We start from the raw sequence: 20,607 nt of genomic DNA on the forward strand, positions 1-20,607 counted from the left end.
CTGGTGTTGCCATACGGTTTCACCAGTCCTCAGTCAAATCGTCCAACCCATGCCAGCATGGAAAGCAGACGTTAAATGATGATGATGATGATGTATATACACACACATACATGCATACATAAATATATACATATATATATATATATATATATATATGATATATATATATATATCATCATATGTTGTATTTATGTGTGTGTGTGTGTGTATATATACATATATTATATATATATATATATACACACACATTATATATATATATATATATATATGTATGTATATATGTATATATATATGAAATGAAGCCTTGAAGAATGACTAGTTTGTGTTTCTAATTGACAAAACTGTATTGCTTGGCTTGTCAGAATATATTCACCATCCTGCAATATTTGTATATTTTGTAAAACTCACTATAAAGAAACCAGCTGTTCCTGTAACAGTTTCTTTCTTTCTCTTTCCAAGGCAGCTTCAGCATTAGATTATAGCAGTTTATTTTTCACAGAAATAAATAATGAAATTGAAAAAAAAAACAAAAAAGGAAGACAAAGAAAAATAGAGCATTGACTGTATTTTGTGTCAAGATTTTGAAGTGTTTATTAAACTATTATTAAAAAGGTGTTATAATGTTTTGGGGTTGTTTCTTTGTTTTTTGTGCACGTGTATTTTCATTATCGTTTTAACAGTGTGACTGTATGGCATATAAATTTGCTTTGCAACTACATGGTTTCAAGTTCATTTCTATTGTGCAGCTACTTGGGCAAGTATCTTCTGCATTTTACTTGGCTCACCAAGTGCAGAAGCCCATCATGTATATATTTATGTGTATGAATGTGTTTTTTTGTTTTTGTCTCATTGACTGACAACCATTGTTTGTTTGTTTACATCCCCATAACTTAGTTTGCAAAAGAAAGATTAATAGGAGTCAGTTTGATCAATTAAGAACTCTTCTAAATGATACCCCAACATAGCTACAGGCCAAAAATTGAAGAATAATATTGTAATTATTACAATAGTTGCTCTAATTGTCTATAGTTTATCAGTGCCAGTAGACAAAGGTGACAATGGTTCATATTACATCAGCATCACTCGACAGTATCTATGGCCAGCACAATCTCACTAATGTTATATGAAGCTCATGTAGCAGATACAAGTTGCTACTGTAATAAATAAGACACTTGAATGATTGATGATTATTTCCATAGTTTGCTGTGCCAAGATCAAACCTTGAAGTGGACTTAACTCATGGCATCAGAATGGGCTCTACAAGGCTGACTTGCCATCATTACATTTTATATCAGGCAGTCATTTTATATATATATAATGAAGCCTTGAAGAATGACTAGTTTGTGTTTCTAATTGACAAAACTGTATTGCTTGGCTTGTCAGAATATATTCACCATCCTGCAATATTTGTATATTTTGTAAAACTCACTATAAAGAAACCAGCTGTTCCTGTAACAGTTTCTTTCTTTCTCTTTCCAAGGCAGCTTCAGCATTAGATTATAGCAGTTTATTTTTCACAGAAATAAATAAACTGTGTCACCAACCAAATGGTAATGATACTACTTCTTGTTGTAAACAAAGCATATCCTTTATTTGCTGAAGAAAACAAAATTCAATTTTTATTTCATTGTTAAAGAGATGACATTAAAATCCTCTTTTGATTCAGGATCACCTCTGCTGTATGATACAGAACCTCATTTTAAAATGATTGTATTTGAATTTAAAAAGTACTGTGCTGAGTGGTTGGTTTTAGGAAGGGCATCCAGCTGTAAAAATCCTGCCAAAACAGTCACAGAAGTCTGGTGCAGGTTTCTGCCTGGCCAGCCCCTGTCAAACTATCCCACCCATGCCAGCATGGAAGGCAGATGTTAAAGGATGATGATCTTCCATTGTAGATGCAAGCATGTCTAAATGGTTACATTGTTTGCATCATGAACATGTGGTTTTGGATTTGATCCCCTTGCATGGTATCTTGTGCAATGTTTCACTTTAGCTTTGGCTAACTCAATATCTTGTGAGTAGAATTGGTTAACAGAAACTGTGCAAAACCCATGTTTTATGTGTCACCATTAACACCTGATGAAAAGTTGTGATGCTGTTTTCATTTTCCAGTTGACAAAAGTCTTTACTTGAAAATCAAGTGAAGGCTGCCAACACGAACAGCATCAGGTCAGAAAATCTACCTCAATAAGTTTTCTCTAACTTGATGGTTCTCAACCAGGGTCCATATAACATTTTGTTGTTAAAATTTATGTGCAATAAATTAGTTATACTTCTTCAATACATTACATATTTTAACAATTTTTTCATACATTTCCTGATATTTTTATAAAAAAATATGAAGTTTTAAAAAACATTGAATGGTTCTGAAGGTCCACCTGAGTAAAATAGGAATCGAAGGGGTCCATAGAGCAGTGCTTCTCAACCATTTTTTTGCCTAACTCGGTGTTAGAGCAGTATGGAAAAACAGGTGCAAAAATTATGTAATTTATTAAAGAACCTTTTGTGTTCAAGGCACCAGCCTAAAATACTTATTGTAAAAAAAAAAAAAAAAACAGTTGTTTTACTAAATATTTCTAAATTCTTATTTTCTAAAGTAAAGTACATATATGGCATATTGTGTTAGAAATATGACCATAATAGAGTTTAGGATATCTTGCTGTAAAATGCTTGTTTCATATTGATTTTTTTTTTAGATATCTAAATTTTATGAGGACTATTCTTACAAGCCAGTATTACGAAACATTGGTGAAAAAATGTTATAATCTTCAGAATTAACTTACTATTTATTTTCTTTTAACTTCTAAATGAGCCTTTTTTTTTTTTTTCTTGGGTGTTCAGCTTCTAATGGAGCCATAGGGACGCTGTTGTAATAGATGGTATGTTTTGGGCATTTTGTACCTGGTAAAACCCACTCCCATTCAGCTTCATCCACTTCTATATCTCTAGCATGAAGAAATTCTAACACCTTTCATGTATGTCTTCCAAAGTACACTTAAAAATTAATTCACAATTTTTTCATTCAGTGCATATTCATGCCATTCATGAAATTAACACAATCATTTATCCAACACATAACTATGTGCTTAAGATGTTTGTTTCACAAACACATGGCATCTGATTCAATACCTTGTGAGTGAAATAGATAACTGGAAACTACATGGAAGCACGTGTGTGTAGATGCATGGAAGTTTCCATTTCTAATTTTTGCAGGAGATTGATTCAGAAAAAGTTACCTTGTTTACATTCTCAGTGAACATAATCTCCTATATCTCTATGCTCTTAATGTAGTGGAATGAAAACTCCCTTGTAAACAGTTAGCAGCAGGAAGTGCATTCTGCCATAAAATACTGCCTTAAGTAAATACCCATTTAGTCTATGACAGCATGGGAAAAAAGATGTAAAATGAATTATCATTAAGCCAATGCAGTTGAAAACTCATTTGCTTATCCAATTTCTTTGTTCTCAACTTTTTTCACAAGCGTACATTAGGTTTAACATTTTTGATATCAAAATTATTATTCATTGGTGCGACAGTTGAAATGTCTTACAAGACCTAGCTGTAATTAAAATTAATTACAGCTAGGCCTTGTGAGATATTCTTGCTCTTGTGACATGTAAATCCATACTTGTCAGTGCCAGTTTTGATAATTATTTCTAGTATAAAGATGAGGCGCCAAACTTGAGGGGGAGGGCTTAGTCAATTTAATTGACTCTAATGCTTGATGGCACTTCATTTTTATCAACCCTGGAGGAACAAAGGGCAAAGTCAGCTTTGATGACCGTTGCCAGTGCCGCCTGACTGGCCTTCGTAGGGTTTTCGAGCGAGATCGTTGCCAGTGCCCCTGGACTGGCTTTTGTGCGGGTAGCACATAAAAGACACCATTTCGAGCATGGCCGTTGCCAGTACCGCCTGACTGGCCTTCGTGCGGGTGACACGTAAAAGCACCCACTACACTCTGAGTGGTTGGCGTTAGGAAGGGCATCCAGCTGTAGAAACGCTGCCAAATTAGATTGGAGCCTGGTGTTGCCATCCGGTTTCACCAGTCCTCAGTCAAATCGTCCAACCCATGCTAGCATGGAAAGAGGACGTTAAACGATGATGATGATGATGATGACCACCATGCACTTTTTACAATGCTCTAATGATTCTTTTCTATTCTAAGCACAAGGCCCGAAATTTGGTGGGGAGGGGGCCAGTTAATTAGATCGACCCCAGTATGCAACTGGTACTTATTTTATCAACCCCGAAAGGATGTAAGGCAAAGTTGACCTCAGCAGAATTTGAACTCAGAATGTGAAGACAGACGAAACACTGCTAAGCATTTCGCCCGGCGTGCTAATGTTTCTGCCAGCTCCCCCCCGCCACCTTAATGCTCTAATGATTCTGCCAATCTACCGCTCCTAATAAATAATAATAATTATTATTATTACTATTATTTAAGGTAGCAAGCTGGCTGAATTGTTAGCATACTGGGAAAAATGCTTAGCAGTATTTCGTCCATTTTCTGATTTCCAAATTCCTCTAAGGTTCACCTTTATTTTTCATCTTGTTAGGGTCTGTTGAGTACTAGGATTGATGTAATTGACTAGTCCCTTCCCCTAAAATTTCAGGCCTTGTGCCTTTAATAGAAAGGATTATTGTTTCAAATTTTGGTTGGCTCAACAGTATTGAGGGTAGGATGAGTAGTTGATATCATCCCTCCAGTACTTGTATTTTATTTTATTGACCCCAAAATGACAAAAGGCAAAGTTCACTCCAACAGGAGTTGAACTGAGAATTTAAAAAGTCAGAACAAAAGGTAAAACATTTTTTCTAAATTTCAAATGATTCATAATAACAATAATCCTTTCTACTAAAGGCAGACAGCTTGAAAATTTGGGAGAGGGGCCAGTCAATTACACCGATCCTAGTGCTCAACTGGTACTTTTTTATTGCCCCCAAAAGGACGAAAGGCAAAGTCAACCTCAGTGGAATTTGAACTCAAAACATAAAGACAGACTGAATGCTTCCAAACATATTGTCCAGCATTCTAACAATTCTGCCAGTTCACCGCTTTAGTCATAATAATAATAATAATCCTTTCTACTATAGACACAAGGCCTGAAATTTTGTGGTAGGGGACTAGTCGATTACATCGAATCCGGTGTGTAGCTAGTACTTAATATATTGCACCCCCCGAAAGGATGAAAGGCAAAGTTGAACTCAGCAGAATTTGAACTCAGAACACTGCAACAGGCATTTCATCCGGCTTGATAAAAATTCTACCAGCTTATCACCTTATTCATAATATCAATAAAATTCATTTCTAAATTTGACTGGGTTTTGATTGTAGACATTGCAATCAAGGTTGGACTTGTTGCATGTAATTTGCATATTCATATCTCCGCTTATGGTCAAGACATTATGCTTTGATATTTATCAGACAAGTGTGAAGAGTTCTTGATGGAACTCTACAGATTTGTATTTATTACATACATAACAGGAGGTCGTCGTTGTGTTGTGACAATCATACTTAGAAGGACCTTTACGACTAGCAAGTGCTTGTAGGTGTATCTACTTCACTGATCGTCATATTGGTGCAGTTTTCCCATGTGGATGTAAATACAAAAGTCTAACTTATCAATTAAAAGCTATTGTCCCTAAGATATATAGCATTGACACACAATTGTATTTAGATGGAACTCATGAAAATTCTATGCAGAAACCAGAATGGATCCAGAAAATGTCAATTAACAGCTGCTCAATTATCAAGCATTAGATGAATTATTGAGCAAAGAATCTCGTTACCATCCGAGATTGCTTTTTGTTTTGTTTTGTTCTTTTTATAGATTTTTTAAAAAGCTTTTCACTTTGTATGCTGAAAACAGTTTTACTAGCTTATGGAAACCCTTGAAAAACAGTAGCTGCAATAATAATACTCTACAAAAACATTTAAAATAAGGTGAGTTCCTTTGATGAGAACACAATTTTTTCCACATTCTTGTTAATGTTTTACTCTTGCACCTTTTCTTATTGATATTCTTTCTTGATTATATCTTCTGTAGTTCAGCAGAATGCAAGAAACACAGCTTTACCTTCCCAAAATCAAGAAGTTTGAGATACTCTACCTCTTTGGTTGCTTTGTGAAGTCATGTCATTTAATCAACAGTTGACACTAGATGTCACTGAGAGACATGAAATACAAGAGACTGGTGGAGGGTCAGGGTTATGTTATTCTGAACAAACTCCCTCCAGAAAGTCACACTCTTTTCTAATAGAAGAGCATAGTTAAATCAACCTTGCTATATTACTGGTGTCCTGTATGTTTGTCAGAAAAAAAGCAGAGCCCATGGCCTTTCAAACTAGTGAAGTTAACAGAACCAATACACAACTTGATTATCTGAAAATAAGATATGGATTGAGAAGGAACTGGAAGTTTGGTTCCAATGCTTGCAATAGAATGAATTCCACCAAAAAGAATCCAGTACCAAGTTATATTAAACCAGCAGATTTGAACTTAGTAACTAAAAGGATGTTACAAAATATTACAGAACAATTCCGACATCAAAAGGGATTTTTGAGAGAAGGTTTGTAATTGATTATAATTAACTCTGTATTTGACTGATACTAATTAAAGCCAGAGTGATAAAAGGCAAAGTTAACATAAGCAACATTTAAACTCAGTATATAAGAGAGACAACTAAATACTGCAAGGTAATTTGTCCAGTGATTTTTTACTTTAGTACAAGGTTGAAAATTTGAAAGGAGAGGGTGCATTGTTGATTCATTCAACTTCAACATTGGTGCTTATTTTAGTTAGTTTCTGGAATTTGAACTAAAAATGTATAAGGAAAGATTTAAATAATTTAAGATGTTTAGTCCAACTAGTTCCCTCTAAAATAATATAATGAAATCATCATAATCGATTAACATAATTATAATTACAACGACACTTTAATAATAATTGTAATTTTGGCATAAGGACAGAAATTTTGAAGGGAGGGGGATAAATTAATTGCGTCAAACCTTGTACTTCATTGATACTATATTTTATTGACCCTGAAAGGAAGAAAGACAAAGTTGGCCTTGGTGGGATTTGAAATCCAAACAAAGAGCCAGAAGAAAAGCTGCTAAGTATTTTGTCCAACATGCTTATGATTCTACCAGCTTGCCACCCTTGTAATAATAATAATAAATCATTTCTAACAAATTTGTGAGATCTAGTTTTTGCCTGGTCAGCTTTCACGTAAATCTGAATGTTTTGTTTGCTAATTTCTATATTGGAAAAAATATTTTTCAATAAATTATTTTGTATAGTGGAACTCAAAAGAGATAAAGTTATAAATAACAGCATGTTGAATATTGGGTTTAAAAAAACCTTTGGATGGAAAAAAAATCCTGTGCTAACACAAGAAATAACACCCGGTACACTCTATGGAGTGATTGGCATGAGGAAAAGCATTCAGCTGTAGAAACCAAGCCAAAACAGTCTATGGAACCTTGTGCAGCCCCTGGTCTTACTAGTTCCAGTCAAGCTATCCAACCCATGCCAGCATGGAAAATAGACATTATATGACAATGCATAATGATTGTGTCAGGCTCACAACCATAAGGTAGTGAGTTCGATTCCCGGACCGAGCTGTGTTGTGTTCTTGAGCAAAACACTTTATCTCGTGTCACATTGCTCCAGTTCCCTCATCTGCAGAAATGAGTTACATCACTGGTGCCAAGCTGTATCAGCCTTTGCCTTCCTCTTGGATAACATTTGTGGTGTGGAGAGATGGGGCGGGTATGCATGGGCAACTGCTGGTCTTCCGTAAATAACCTTGCCTGGACTTGTGCCTCGGAGAGGAACTTTCTAGGTGAAATCCCATGGTCAGTCATGACCAAAGGGAGTCTTTACCCTTTTTTTTTTTCTACTTTCTATGTGAGTGAGAAGTATGTTTATCTGTTGAATCATTGTCATTTTGTATTATAATTTACAAGTTCTAAATTGAAATATTCAGGAAAACTATATCAGCAATGAAATGACCAGTTATAAAGTTTCAGATATCCATTCATGTACTTTGCTACTTCTACTTCTGTCAACCTGCATTGGATATAATGACAGCACAGCAACCCTTATAAAGCAACTATTAAATAAATTGTAAATTAGATACAGTTGTGAATCTGAGCACCAACAAGTTGAAAATGAAACCTTCAATCCTTTTAGTAGTAAGACTAAACATGAATTAAACTTATAAATATATTCTTTTACTTGTTTCAGTAACTGGACTATGGCCATGCTGGGACAACACTTTGAAGAGTTTTAGTCAATCGTATTGACACTAGTACTTATGTTTAAGTTTGAGGCTTATTTTAATCTCTATTTGCCAATTTGTCAAACCACTAATTTATAGGACAGAAACAAAAACATCATTTTTTTCCAAATAGTGGCTATGTAAAGACAGAGGTAGACTCTCTCTCTCTCTCTCACACACACACACACATTCTTTTAGGGAACATTAGGATTCAAAGTAGATAAAGCTACAAATAATAGCATGTAAATATTGTGTTAAAAAAACTTTTGAATAGAAAAAGTCAAAGGCTTTAGCTGCTTAAAATTTCAATATTCAAAACAAGAATTATTTCACATTCATCTCATCATTATCATCATCATCTAATGTCTGTTTTCCATGCTGGTATGGGTTAGGCGGTTTGACCAGAGCTAGAGAGGCAGAGAGCTGCAACAGGCTCCAGTCGTCTGCTTTGGCTTGGTCAAAACGGCAGCCGAAATAGTTGTCATGCTTCAAACAGCTTACAAGGATGCTGCCTTCTTAATGCCAACTACTTTACAGAGTGTGCTGGGTACTTTCTATGTGTCACCAGCATGGGTGCATATTATGTGCCATCAGCATGGGTGCCTTTTACATGTCACCAGCATGAGTGCTTTTTACATGGCACAAGTACAGGTGCTTATTACATTGCACCAGCACTAGAAAGGTTTGCCAAGTAAGTTGCAAGATAAGGACCTCTTGGTTGAGAGAGGGAGTGGCTGTGTGCCAGACAAAAGATTTGACTATGATAGATGGACAGAGATAGTTGTCTTACTATAGAGGACATATTTGGCTACCCGAGTAGATCAAGGAAGAAGAAAGTTCGGAGAGTTTGGGAAAAGTTTCTAAATTTTAATGATGTCCTCTCTCTCTCTATATATATATATACACACACACACACATATATATATATATACACATACACACACACATATATATATATATATGAGGAGGTACCCAAAAGTAACCAGAAATGTTCTCTGCGGGACAATCCCTTTGTAGCTCAGGCTTCTGCCACTAGAAGCCACTTGATGCAGCTCTCAGGCATTAGCCTGCTGACTGGTCTCTTCAAATGAAGTCATCTTGCCACATGGTGGTGTCTTTGTTTTGCAGTGCTTCTCTCGTTCGTTGATTTTTCCAATGGTTGAAGCAAAAGGACTGTATGCTTCCATGAAATTCTGTTTTCTGCTGGGGAAAATGGCGACTGAAACAGTTGTCATGCTTCAAACTGCTTACAAGGATGCTACCATGAACAAAACACAAGTTTACAGGTGGCTTCCATGCTTTAGAAATGGTCACTTGCTGCTTCAAGACCAATCTCATTCAGGGTGACTGTCAACCACCCAATCGAACAAAAACTCATGACCTAGTCTTGGAGGACCATTGCCAAATAATTGATGAACTTGTTGATATGACTGGTGTGTCCTGAAGCTTCTGCCAATGAATTTTGCACAAGGAACTGCGAATAAAAAGAGTTGCAGCAAAATTTGCACCTCGTTTGCTCATGGAAGATCAAAAGGAATCCTGACTGAATGTGTATCGTGAATGGAAAGAACAGCTGACAGTTGATCTGCACCTTTTTTTCAAAGGTCATCACTGGTGATGAAGGGAAAGAAGTCCTTAAAGGAAAATGTTTTGCAGACGTGGAAGAGAAGAAAAAACAGCCGAGGCATTAAAAGGCATCACTTCACAAGAGTTCCAGGACTGCTTCGAACGGTGGAAAATGTGTCTGAACCAATGCATTGCTTCAGATGGAGAATACTTTGAAGACAATAAAAGTGTAAACACGTAAAGCTAAGAGAATAAAATAATATTGGAAAATACCAGATTCTTACGGGTACCCTCTCATATGCATGTGTGTGTGTGTGTATATATGTATATGTATACATTATATATATACAGTCACATGCACACACACATACATAATATGCACATATATGAGCACATAGGTAAAAAACAAGGTGGAGAAAATAGGACTCGAATAGCAAAGGTAGGGTAAAATATAGTGTTTAAGATAGACTAAAGCAGAGTGAAGCTGAAAAATTTCACATTCTGTTACTCTGAGTTTCATGTAATTGATCACCAGACAGAAGTGGATTTTTTTTTGAAACAATGGTCTATAGATAGCTTATAAACAGTGCAGTAATAATCATTTGGTAATTCATCAAATAAATATTTGAAGCTAATTGGATAGGTTATAACTTTTCATATGTAATGGAACTTGTAGGATATCCTTGCTTTTATCTTTTACTTTTTTGAGTCATTAGACTGTGGCCATACTGAGGCAATGGTTTGAAGAATTTTAGTCAAATGAGTTAGCCCCAGTACTTGTTTCTTCTTTTTTTTTTTTTTTTTCAAGTATTGGTACTCATTTTATCATTCTCTTTTACCAAACTGCTAAGTTATGGGTACATAAACACACCACCATCAGTTGCCAAGTGATGGTATGGAATAAACACAAAGACATGAAGACACACACACACATCTATAAAGACGCTTGCCCAAGGTGCCATGCAACAGGACTGAATCTGGAATCATGAGGTTGAGAAGCAAGCTTCTTACCACACAGCCATACCTGCTCCGATAAATTTGATAAAAATCAATGATTGACTTCTATCTCTTATCTTTTACTTGTTTCACTCATCAAACTGTGGCCATGCTGGGGCAGCACTTTGAAGAATTTTTAGTTGAATGAATCGACCCCAGTACATTTTTTTTAAAGCCTGGTATTTATTCTAATGATCTCCCCTTGCTAAATGGCTAAGTTACGGGTATGTGACTACACCAACACCAGTTATGAAGTGGTGTGCATATGTATCTGACAAACAGATACACACACACATGTATATATATATATATATATATATATATATATATACACATATATACAACAGGCTTCTTTCAGTTTCCATCTACCAAATCCACTCACAAGGCTTTGGTTGGCTGGCCCAAGGCTATAGTATAAAACACTTGCCCAAGGTGACACACAATGGAACTGAACCCAGAGCTATGTGGTTAGGAAGCAAGCTTCTTACCACACAGCCATACCAATATATTCTATCAGGATCTTTTGCCAAATCAGTTAGTTATGGGGAGTTAAACAAATCAAAATGGTTGTCAAGTGGTTGGGGAGAGGGGATTGAAAAAAAAAAAAGCAAACACATATATGACAGGCTTTTAATCAGTGTCTATCTACTGATTGAAACTGATTTCAATCAGTAGATAGTGTAATTTACTAAACTAAATAATTCTATGTATGATGTCTTCAATAATCTTTATTATAGGGAAAACATATATAAGTGAAATAATCAGTACTTTTTCTTCTTGAGTTAGTACTCAGCAATATCCATCAATGGGGTAAGATTAGGCTTAATACTTCAGGAAAACATCAAGATGAATGATATCTATACCCTCTCCATGTAACAAAGTGAGGTGAGAGAGATCAAGCAAATTTACAGAATGACCAATTCACTCAGATGTTACCTTTTTATGTTCTTAAAACTTTAATCAATTACAGTGTAACGAAATCTTTATTCTTTTTTTTTGTTTTTGGTCTGTAAGTGTTATTTTCTATTTACTTCTATCTTGAAATCAAAGGAAATGAATACTATTTCCTTCAAATTTTGATTCGTGACCTGAACATCAATGTTTTGAAACTGACCTATTTTCCATTATATTTCAGACTGATTCAATCCTGAGTTGCTGAAGCAGAATTTTCTAGAACTTTCAAGAAGACTCAAGAATTTCTAGAATGTTCTGGCAACATAGATGGCAATATAAATACAGAGATAAGTAGAGACCTCAGCACAAATTTAGCAGGAATTTGAAGAGGATGATGTGGAATGTGTTTACTGAGCAAATGAGTAAAGCATGTAAGATTTGTAAACCACAATGTCCATTCAAATATTTATAACATTTTAAGATCAAATTCTACTTGTAACTCCTAATTAAATCTTGATTATATATCATTTCATCAAGTTAAAACAAAAGCTTATCTTCCAGACTCTTCCAGCATCCAGAGCTGTTTGATATCTTTACATTTTTGTATCACTAAGATAATTTATCAATAGATTAATAAACTAATGATTGATCTATAAACTTTTATCTTTTGCTTGCAACACTCTACAAATTTATATGGGAAAACGAACAATATTGTATGATCTTCACACCTACTGAATTATTTAATTATTTTCAGTTAAGACATTGAAACCATGTCATAACTACAGCTTGCACAAATTTTACTTCTTGATCTAAAGAAAAGCTTTTCATAGGAAAAAGGCAGGCTCCTCTATAGTGGGAGACTGTGAGAACTGAAAAGGTGATATACAAATTGCCATGTTTAATAAAATTATGAGGTTTTAAACATCTTTAACTTGTCCAACAACATGGAAAAGAATGAAGAAATATATGGACACATGCTCTTCTCACTAATAAAGAGTTGGGAACAAAAAATTTATTTAATATTTCTTTGATGGTTGTGGACCTGGTATTTGTCAGTAAAAATCACCGATCTAAAGTACATTCCTCTGTAAAATAATACTGATTTCTTTTTGGATGTCATTTCTGTAGTGGGATGGAATGGGATGCTGTAGATTGACTCAATACCAATATATTGTTAATAATTAATTTAATGCCCTTCCCCCTCCTTCTGATATTGGAGGAAGGAAGGGCATTAAATTTAACCCAGAGTAAAACCAAATACTGCAAGCTGTTTAGTTTGGTACTCTACCATTTATGCAACATGTTAACTTTCATAAATAACAGAAAATAAAAGCAAATGAAGAAGTTCATTCTCAAAATAATTTTTATATTATTTAACGTCTTGTACTAGAAAAAATACCATTTACTAATATTTTTCATATCTTTGTCATGAAAGACTTCAAAAGAGTGTCAGCAGCAAACCCGGGATTAATAATCCGATGAGACACTTTTTGTTCTAATTCAGGAAGTTGCTCCTTCACATGTGGATGATTTTTGAATATATCTAGAATCTTACTCTGGATGTAGTTCCACATCCATATTTTATGCTGTGCATCTCGCTTTTGTAACAGCTCTCCATTCTCTGAAAGTTTATTTCTAAAATCAGTCATATGTGACCAAAGTTCTTTTATTCCTTGTTTCTGAATAGAAGAAATTCGCAATACTGTTGGAGTCCACACTGAACTTTTCCTCTGTAAATATTTCAGTGCACTTAAATATTCTCCTTGAATCCTTCTGGCAGCAGGTGCAAGATCGCCATCAGATTTATTTATTACAACAATATCAGCTACTTCAATAATTCCCTTTTTGATTCCCTGTAATTCGTCACCACTAGCTGGAGGAATTACTAAACAAAACATATCCACCATATCAGACACCATAAATTCAGACTGACCCACACCAATTGTTTCAATAAGGATTATGTTGTAGCCAGCACTTTCACAGAGCAGGACAGCTTCATTTGTTGTTCTTGTTACACCACCTAGGTTTCCTTTAGCAGGGGATGGTCTGATGTATGCATTTTCATCTACTGAAAGCATTGGCATACGAGTCTTATCACCAAGTAAAGAACCACCTATAAATTAAAGAGAAAGAGAGACCAAAATTAATAATTATATAAACATATTAACATTCTGAATACATTAACAAATGATTGTCAAGCCAAGTGAAATCATGGTTGTGGTCATTGCCAGTGTCATGTAAATGGTACCCATGCTGACAGCACATAAAAAGCACCCATTACTCTCTTGGAGTGGCTGATGTTAGGAAGGACATCCAGCGGTAAAAACCATGCCAAATCAGACTGGAACCTGGTGCAGATCTCTGGCTTACCAGTTCCAGTCAAACCATCTAACCCATGCCAGCATGGAAAGCAGGCATTAAATGATGATGATCATCATCATCAGGATAGTAATTGTGATACTTAAGTACTTATTTACTTTCTTACTTTAACCATTTGCTCCATATGGAGCCCATCAACAATTTTTTCCTGTTTTCAATTCTGGGCTGTCTTTTCTGCTTCTCTGTTGGACTCCTGCCTGTTCAGCCCTGCCCCAGTATCCTACCTCCATCTATTTTTAGGGCATCCTCTCTTCCACATCCCTTGTGGGCATATATTTTCCTGAGAGAAGATTTTCCTCTACCAGGTCTTGTCAGCAACTCTGTTTTTTTTCCAGGTTTGCTCTATGCAAACCTATTTTTCTCTCTGGGAAGGGGTGGTCCACATTAGTGTGACCTCTATCTTTTCATCTGTCCAACAAAGGAGGTCTACAAGGAGCTTGTGCTCCACTGGCATAGCTCTCAGGTCATTGAGACACACAAGTCACAGCACTGCAACAAGGACTGCACTTTGTGATGGCACATAAAATACACCATTTTTTAGCATGACCGTTGCCAGTACCGCCTGACTGGCCTTCATAGGATTTTCGAGCGAGATCGTTGCCAGTGCCCCTGGACTGGCTCTTGTGCAGGTGGCACATAAAATACACCATCTTGAGTGTGGCCGTTGCCAGTACCGCCTGACTGGCCTTCATGCCGATGGCATGTAAAAGCACCCACTACACTCTCTGAGTGGTTGGCGTTTAGGAAGGGCATCCAGCTGTAGATACTCTGTCAAATGCTGTGCGTGAGAAAACCCAGCAAGCCAAGTGAGATCTAAATCTAAGGCCTCAGCCAGTCCACTTAGGCGTACCTTCCTTCATTGGACACTAAACTCTACTTGTGAAGACCTGCTGAGGCAAGTGAAATCGAAATAGAGTTAAATTGGACACAAAACTCAGCTTGCGAAGACTTATTGGAGCAAGCGAAAGCGAAAGCGAATTTGTGATGGCACCTGTGCCCAGCATCGCCTTTCTGGCACTTGTGCCTGCGGCATGTCTAAGGACTTTCGAGCGAGATCGTTGCCAGTGCCCCTGGACTGGCTCTTGTGTGGATGGCACATAAAATACACCATTTTGAGCGTGGCCATTGCCAGTACCACCAGACTGGCCTTCGTGCGGGTGATACGTAAAAGCACTCACTACACTCTGAGTGGTTGGCATTAGGAAGGGCATCCAGCCGTAGAAACTCTGCCAAATCAGATTGGAGCCTGGTGTAGCCATCTGGTTTCACCAGTCCTCTGTCAAATCGTCCAACCCATGCTAGCATGGAAAGCGGATGTTAAACGACGACGATGATGATGATGATGATACTTAAGTAGTACGGCTGATGCTCCCAAATACACATATTGCAGTCTTTTCATTATCATATTGTTTTTACTTCTGCTTTTTTCAGGCTTGCATGGGTTAGACAAAACTTTTTGATGCTCTTCCTGAAGCCAGCCTATGATTTCAATTAAGCTAATTTATTTCACACCTTCACGCCTTGAACCAACAAATTGCAGGACAGTGTTGCCCAGGTGGTGTACATATGAAGATCAGTGAAGACTAAAACACACACACTCACATATACATACAATATAGGCTTTCATGCAGTTTCTGTTTAAGTCAACCTTAGTCTATAATTGAAGGCACTTGTCCAAGATGCTACACAATGGGATCAAACCTCAAACCACATGCTTGCAAAAACTACTACTACTACACACACACAAGCTGAACCCAACCATGATTTCATAATTCATTCTGGACTGCCGGATAGTCAGAGAGGATTGAGATGTTGTGGGAGAGAAGTGTGTATGAATGGGGAATGACATGCTTGTGCTTAGTGATTCTGAAAAGAAAAGGGCATGGAAGAACTACTATGAAAGGCTATTAAATATGGAAAAGGAATGGGAGAAAGAAAGTCTCCCACATATGAACCGACAGAGGCACCAGCTATCCTAGTTGACACAGTAAGGCAATTAAAGATATGAAAACCGAGAAAGCCCCTGGTCCATCAGAAATCACTGCTGAGATGCTTAAAATATCCGGTGGAGTAGGATATGGTCTAGTCACCTGTATAGTTAATCAGGTTGTTTAGCAAGGCATAATTCCCAGTGACTAATGTAGCAGCATTAGCTACTACAAGAGTAAAGAAGATGCCTCAGATAGAAGGAATTATAGAGGCATCAAACTGCTGGACCAGTTGATGAAAGTTACAGAGAGTTATAACCCAATTAACTGGGAAAAGAATTAGATTAGATGAAATGTGGTTTGGCTTTGTCCAAAGGAAAAGCACTTCTGATGCTATATTTACTGTCAGGCAACTTCAGGAGAAGTATTTAACTAAGAATAAGCCATTGTACTTGGCATTTATTTATCTGGAGAAAGCCTTCGACAGAGTACCTTGCTCTGTGATGTGATGCTCTCTGAGAAAGCTAAGGGTAGATGAATGGATTGTGAAAGCAGTACAAGCTGTGTACAAAGGTGCTGTTAGTAAGGTAAGAACAAGCCATGAGTACAATGATGAATTTAGCGGGAAGGTAGGTGTTCACCAAAGCTACAGTCCCTCAATACTAGTTTCCACTCCCAGTTGAGGAGTTCTTGTCTTTCAAGTTACCTGGTGATCCTGTCAGTGCTGGTGCCAAGTAAAAAGCACTGGTGCTGGTTCTGCATAAAAAGCACTCAGTTTTTAAAGTGATTGGCATTAGGAAGGGCACCCAGCTGTAGAAACCATGCCAAAAAAGACTATGGAATTTGGTGCAGCTCATGGCCTAGCCAACTCCAGTCAAACTGTCCAATCCATGCCAGTATGGAAAACGGACATTAAATGATGATGATGATGGTGATTTACAAATTTTGCTTAAATCAGTATTTGAACAGTAAGAATAGTGAAGCAGTGAAGTCTTTCAATTGTCCAGAAGGCTTCCAAGATGTAGTTGATAGCTTCTGTTACTTAGCAAAAGCAAGTTCAGAGTGGAGGTGGAAATCACAATAGCATAGTAATAAGAATAAGGATGGAGGGAGGGAAAGCAATTCAGTGAGCTACCACTTCTGTTGGCAACAAAGGTAAGTTTTCTATGATGCCTGCTCGAGTATAAAATGCAATATTACATGGAAACGGGGCATAGGCACTGAATGTGAAGGATGTGTGAAGGTTAGAAAGAAATGATAGATGAAGAAGAGGAGGAGTGTGTAAAGAGGGAAGACTGCGCTGGTTATGGAAATGTGGTGCATGTGAAGAATGTTAGTTGGGCATATAAAATGCCAAATGATGCAAGTAGAAAGTGCTTGAGAAGAACAAGGTTGAAGAACTGATAAAGTCTAACCTCATGGTATCAACTCTTACAAAGGGGAGGATAAAAGACAGCAACAAGTGATGAGATGTAAACAAACTTATCTCATTCAAAACAGCAGAATAAAAGAAAGCAAAGGGGATCAACAAAAAACTGTCTGTCAGAGACCTCAATTCTTTTGTAGTTCTATTGTTTCAGCAAATTGTTTGACTTCAACAAAAATCTACACTTATGAAAAAGTTGTCAAAATTACATTGTGAAAAAATCAAACATATAGACAAATAAAAAAAAATACATATATTACCTCACAATCATGCAGACGAAGGTAAAGTGCAATGATAGGATGGTTTTAACAACCACCTATCAAACAATGATACCACATTCTAGCAAGTGCTTGACACAAATAACTATACACAAAACCCACCTTATCAACAAGTTGTCAACCTAGAAGTAGATATCTAAAAAGGGTGAAGCGGAGTTTCAGATCGAGTGCCCTATTAATACCCAATGAAAATGAAACAAAAATTGAAAAACTTTCTTATGGGGTATAGGGTTCACAATCCGAATTATTTCCAAAAAGAGAAAAAAAAAAAGATGGTCACAGCTTTGCTTAAATGCTTTTGACTATAGGTCTACTACGTCAGCTGTGAATTAGGATAAAATTATACCACTCATACGATACTTGATGAATCAAATCAAGTAATTACGAAAGAAATTTCCTAACAGTGAATAATTTTTTTCTTTTATCCAAAACATGCTTTCATTTTGTTTACTATGTTTTCCAGTTATATAAACTAGGTCGTTGTTTGTCGCTACGCTGCCGGTAAAAATATTTGTTAAGCATGTATGTACCTTAATAAATTCTCAAAATGGGAGTCTTTTTTAAAGTTTGTGCTGCGTTGTCGATATGTTGAAACAAACACACAACCCACGCACCCAAAGTAATAACTATTGCTTGTACTAACGAAAGTTAAATAAGAAATGAAACAAATTTCTTCCAAAATTAAAGCAGTTAATTTTAGTTAATGGACTTCGTCTCAGATCAGAATGACTGCCGAACTAGATGTAAGAAAAAGTCTTAAAATAAATAAATAAAATGAAAGGGTTAGGGTGGGAATGCCGTTGAGTTGTAGATCTACTCCATTGGCGCTGCCCTAAAATAAATAACAACGTAGTTTATGGTACTGTTTAATGATGTTAAACTATATTTAACACGACTATTTTTCATGTCACTGATTAAGTATTAAAGAGATATATATAGGTTAGCTTGCACTTTCAAATGTGTATTTCGGTTCGCTGACATAATTTCTCTCACCTCCCTACGTTCAAAATAGACCTTGTTATTTATACTCGTGCCTCACTTTAATTTAAGGATCGATGTCATAATAAATTTCAGGCATCTTACACGTTTATTTATAATATTCAACTTTTACGCATACTGTTACTGGTTAACTATAGCCAAACTCTGAACGAGTTACTGCCACGTTCGATCGGCCGTCTTAAGGTATCAGCACATGGAGCAGTGGTCCCGGAGTCACAGTGCTAACCTGGGTATGCTGTGACCTGCTGTCAAGTAAATATTATAGAAGATCCCTCTCCCATTGTTTAATCCTGGGCCCATGATGCTGTTACAACGGCCTTACCTCTTTTCTTCTTTCTTAGTCCATCCATGACTAAGTTATCTAAGGTCTCCTTTTTGGGGTGCTTAACCCAGAATTGTGCCTAAGTGTGATTTAAGAGAGATTAAGCTGTTATTTCTTGCAGGTATAATAATTGCGTAGCGTTGAAAGCTTTATCGTTATTGTTTATTTATAACCTAAGGGTAACCGATTGAACTAATCTGTGAATTAAGCCATTCCGGTGATGGTCATCCTATCTCTTAGTGGTATGTAGGACTACAATCTAGTAAGGTAGAAGTGGTTTGGTTACGAATACTCTCTAACTTCTGTCGATGATATGTCGATGATATACATACATACATATATGTGTAAAAAAATTTCATCACGCAATCGAACCAATGAAAGAGCCTCTACCTGGTCGCTCGACACGCTAAAAATAGCAGCCAAAGAATCCCCCTACCTAAATCAGATGCCCATTGTATGTAATGTCCAAGATTATCCCTAAAAAGACGGTTTGCTGAAGGCTGGAATGTCTTTAGTGATAGGTTTGCTGTATCAGGGTTGATTTAAGGCTAAATAACAACAAAATTATTATTGAGACAGACCAACGACGGAGCTTGTATGTGGTTGCATGACCTGCTAGAAAAAGTAGCCAAACTTTTCTTTTTATATACAGAATAGAAAAACCTCTCTCCTGTGATATACACATAGAGTCCATTATGTCTGGGAAGAAAGACGGAATGGTCACAGTTGGGACGTTTTTTACGTATCTGTTCAATCAGATCCAACTCGGGACTAAACAAGTGACGGAAGGAACAAGACGAGGCAATGAGAAAGCCTTTACCTGGTCACTCGAGTTGCTAGAAAGTGCAACCAAATCTTCCTGAAAAAAAGAAAAATGAAATTTCCGTCTTCAAGAAAAAAAAAAAAAATTCACATTTATATTATTTTATAATGTTTGCTTAGGAATTCATTACTTCTAAAAAAGAATAAGACAAAATGGTCATGGCTGGAACGCCTTTTCTCACAGATCCATTACAATCAGAGCTAACCTGTTTTTAAAACAATATTCTTCACTGAATGATGAAGCATCTAAAATTAAAGAAAAGTTGAAAGAATAAAAGATAGCAAGTATCCATATTCCAAATATAGGGATTCCCTTGACTGGTGTAATTTATTCAGATTTTCATATGAAATAAATAGAAAATGCTATGGGAACTCAGTACATATTATGGCTAATATCCAGTGTTGTACGAGAGTACTTTCACGGACCTTACAGATTTTTTAATTATTATTTTTTTTTTTTGGATCTTTATGATTTGACGGGCAACATTTTTTATGTAGTGTTTTTGGTACCGAAACACTTTCAAACTTCGAATACTTGTATATTTTGGGATCTTTTTTAAAACGGGGGCCACATTTTTCATTAATGTTTTATGTAGTGTTTTTGGTACGGAAAGACTTTCAAACTTCGTATACTTATCTATTTTGTGTTATAGAACAGAAAAATATTTTTGTATTCGAATTTATTTCATGTAAAAAATTGTCTTATTTCGA

At 36.3% G+C, this 20,607-nt stretch overlaps 1 protein-coding gene across 1 annotated transcript in view; it reads right to left on the reverse strand.

Annotated features, from left to right (window-relative positions):
* Positions 1 to 12,736: 12,736 nt before the first annotated feature.
* The window catches only part of LOC106871244 (methylmalonic aciduria type A protein, mitochondrial), a 10,769-nt gene continuing 2,898 nt past the window's right edge, over positions 12,737 to 20,607 (reverse strand). Inside the window, exon 2 of the mRNA XM_052968005.1 lies at positions 12,737 to 13,855. Within this exon, the coding sequence (XP_052823965.1) occupies positions 13,158 to 13,855 (698 nt within the window). The 3' untranslated portion in view covers positions 12,737 to 13,157. The remainder of the gene's footprint in view (positions 13,856 to 20,607) is intronic.

The sequence above is a fragment of the Octopus bimaculoides genome, chromosome 5, assembly GCF_001194135.2.
Source record: "Octopus bimaculoides isolate UCB-OBI-ISO-001 chromosome 5, ASM119413v2, whole genome shotgun sequence".
Lineage (NCBI taxonomy): Eukaryota > Metazoa > Mollusca > Cephalopoda > Octopoda > Octopodidae > Octopus > Octopus bimaculoides.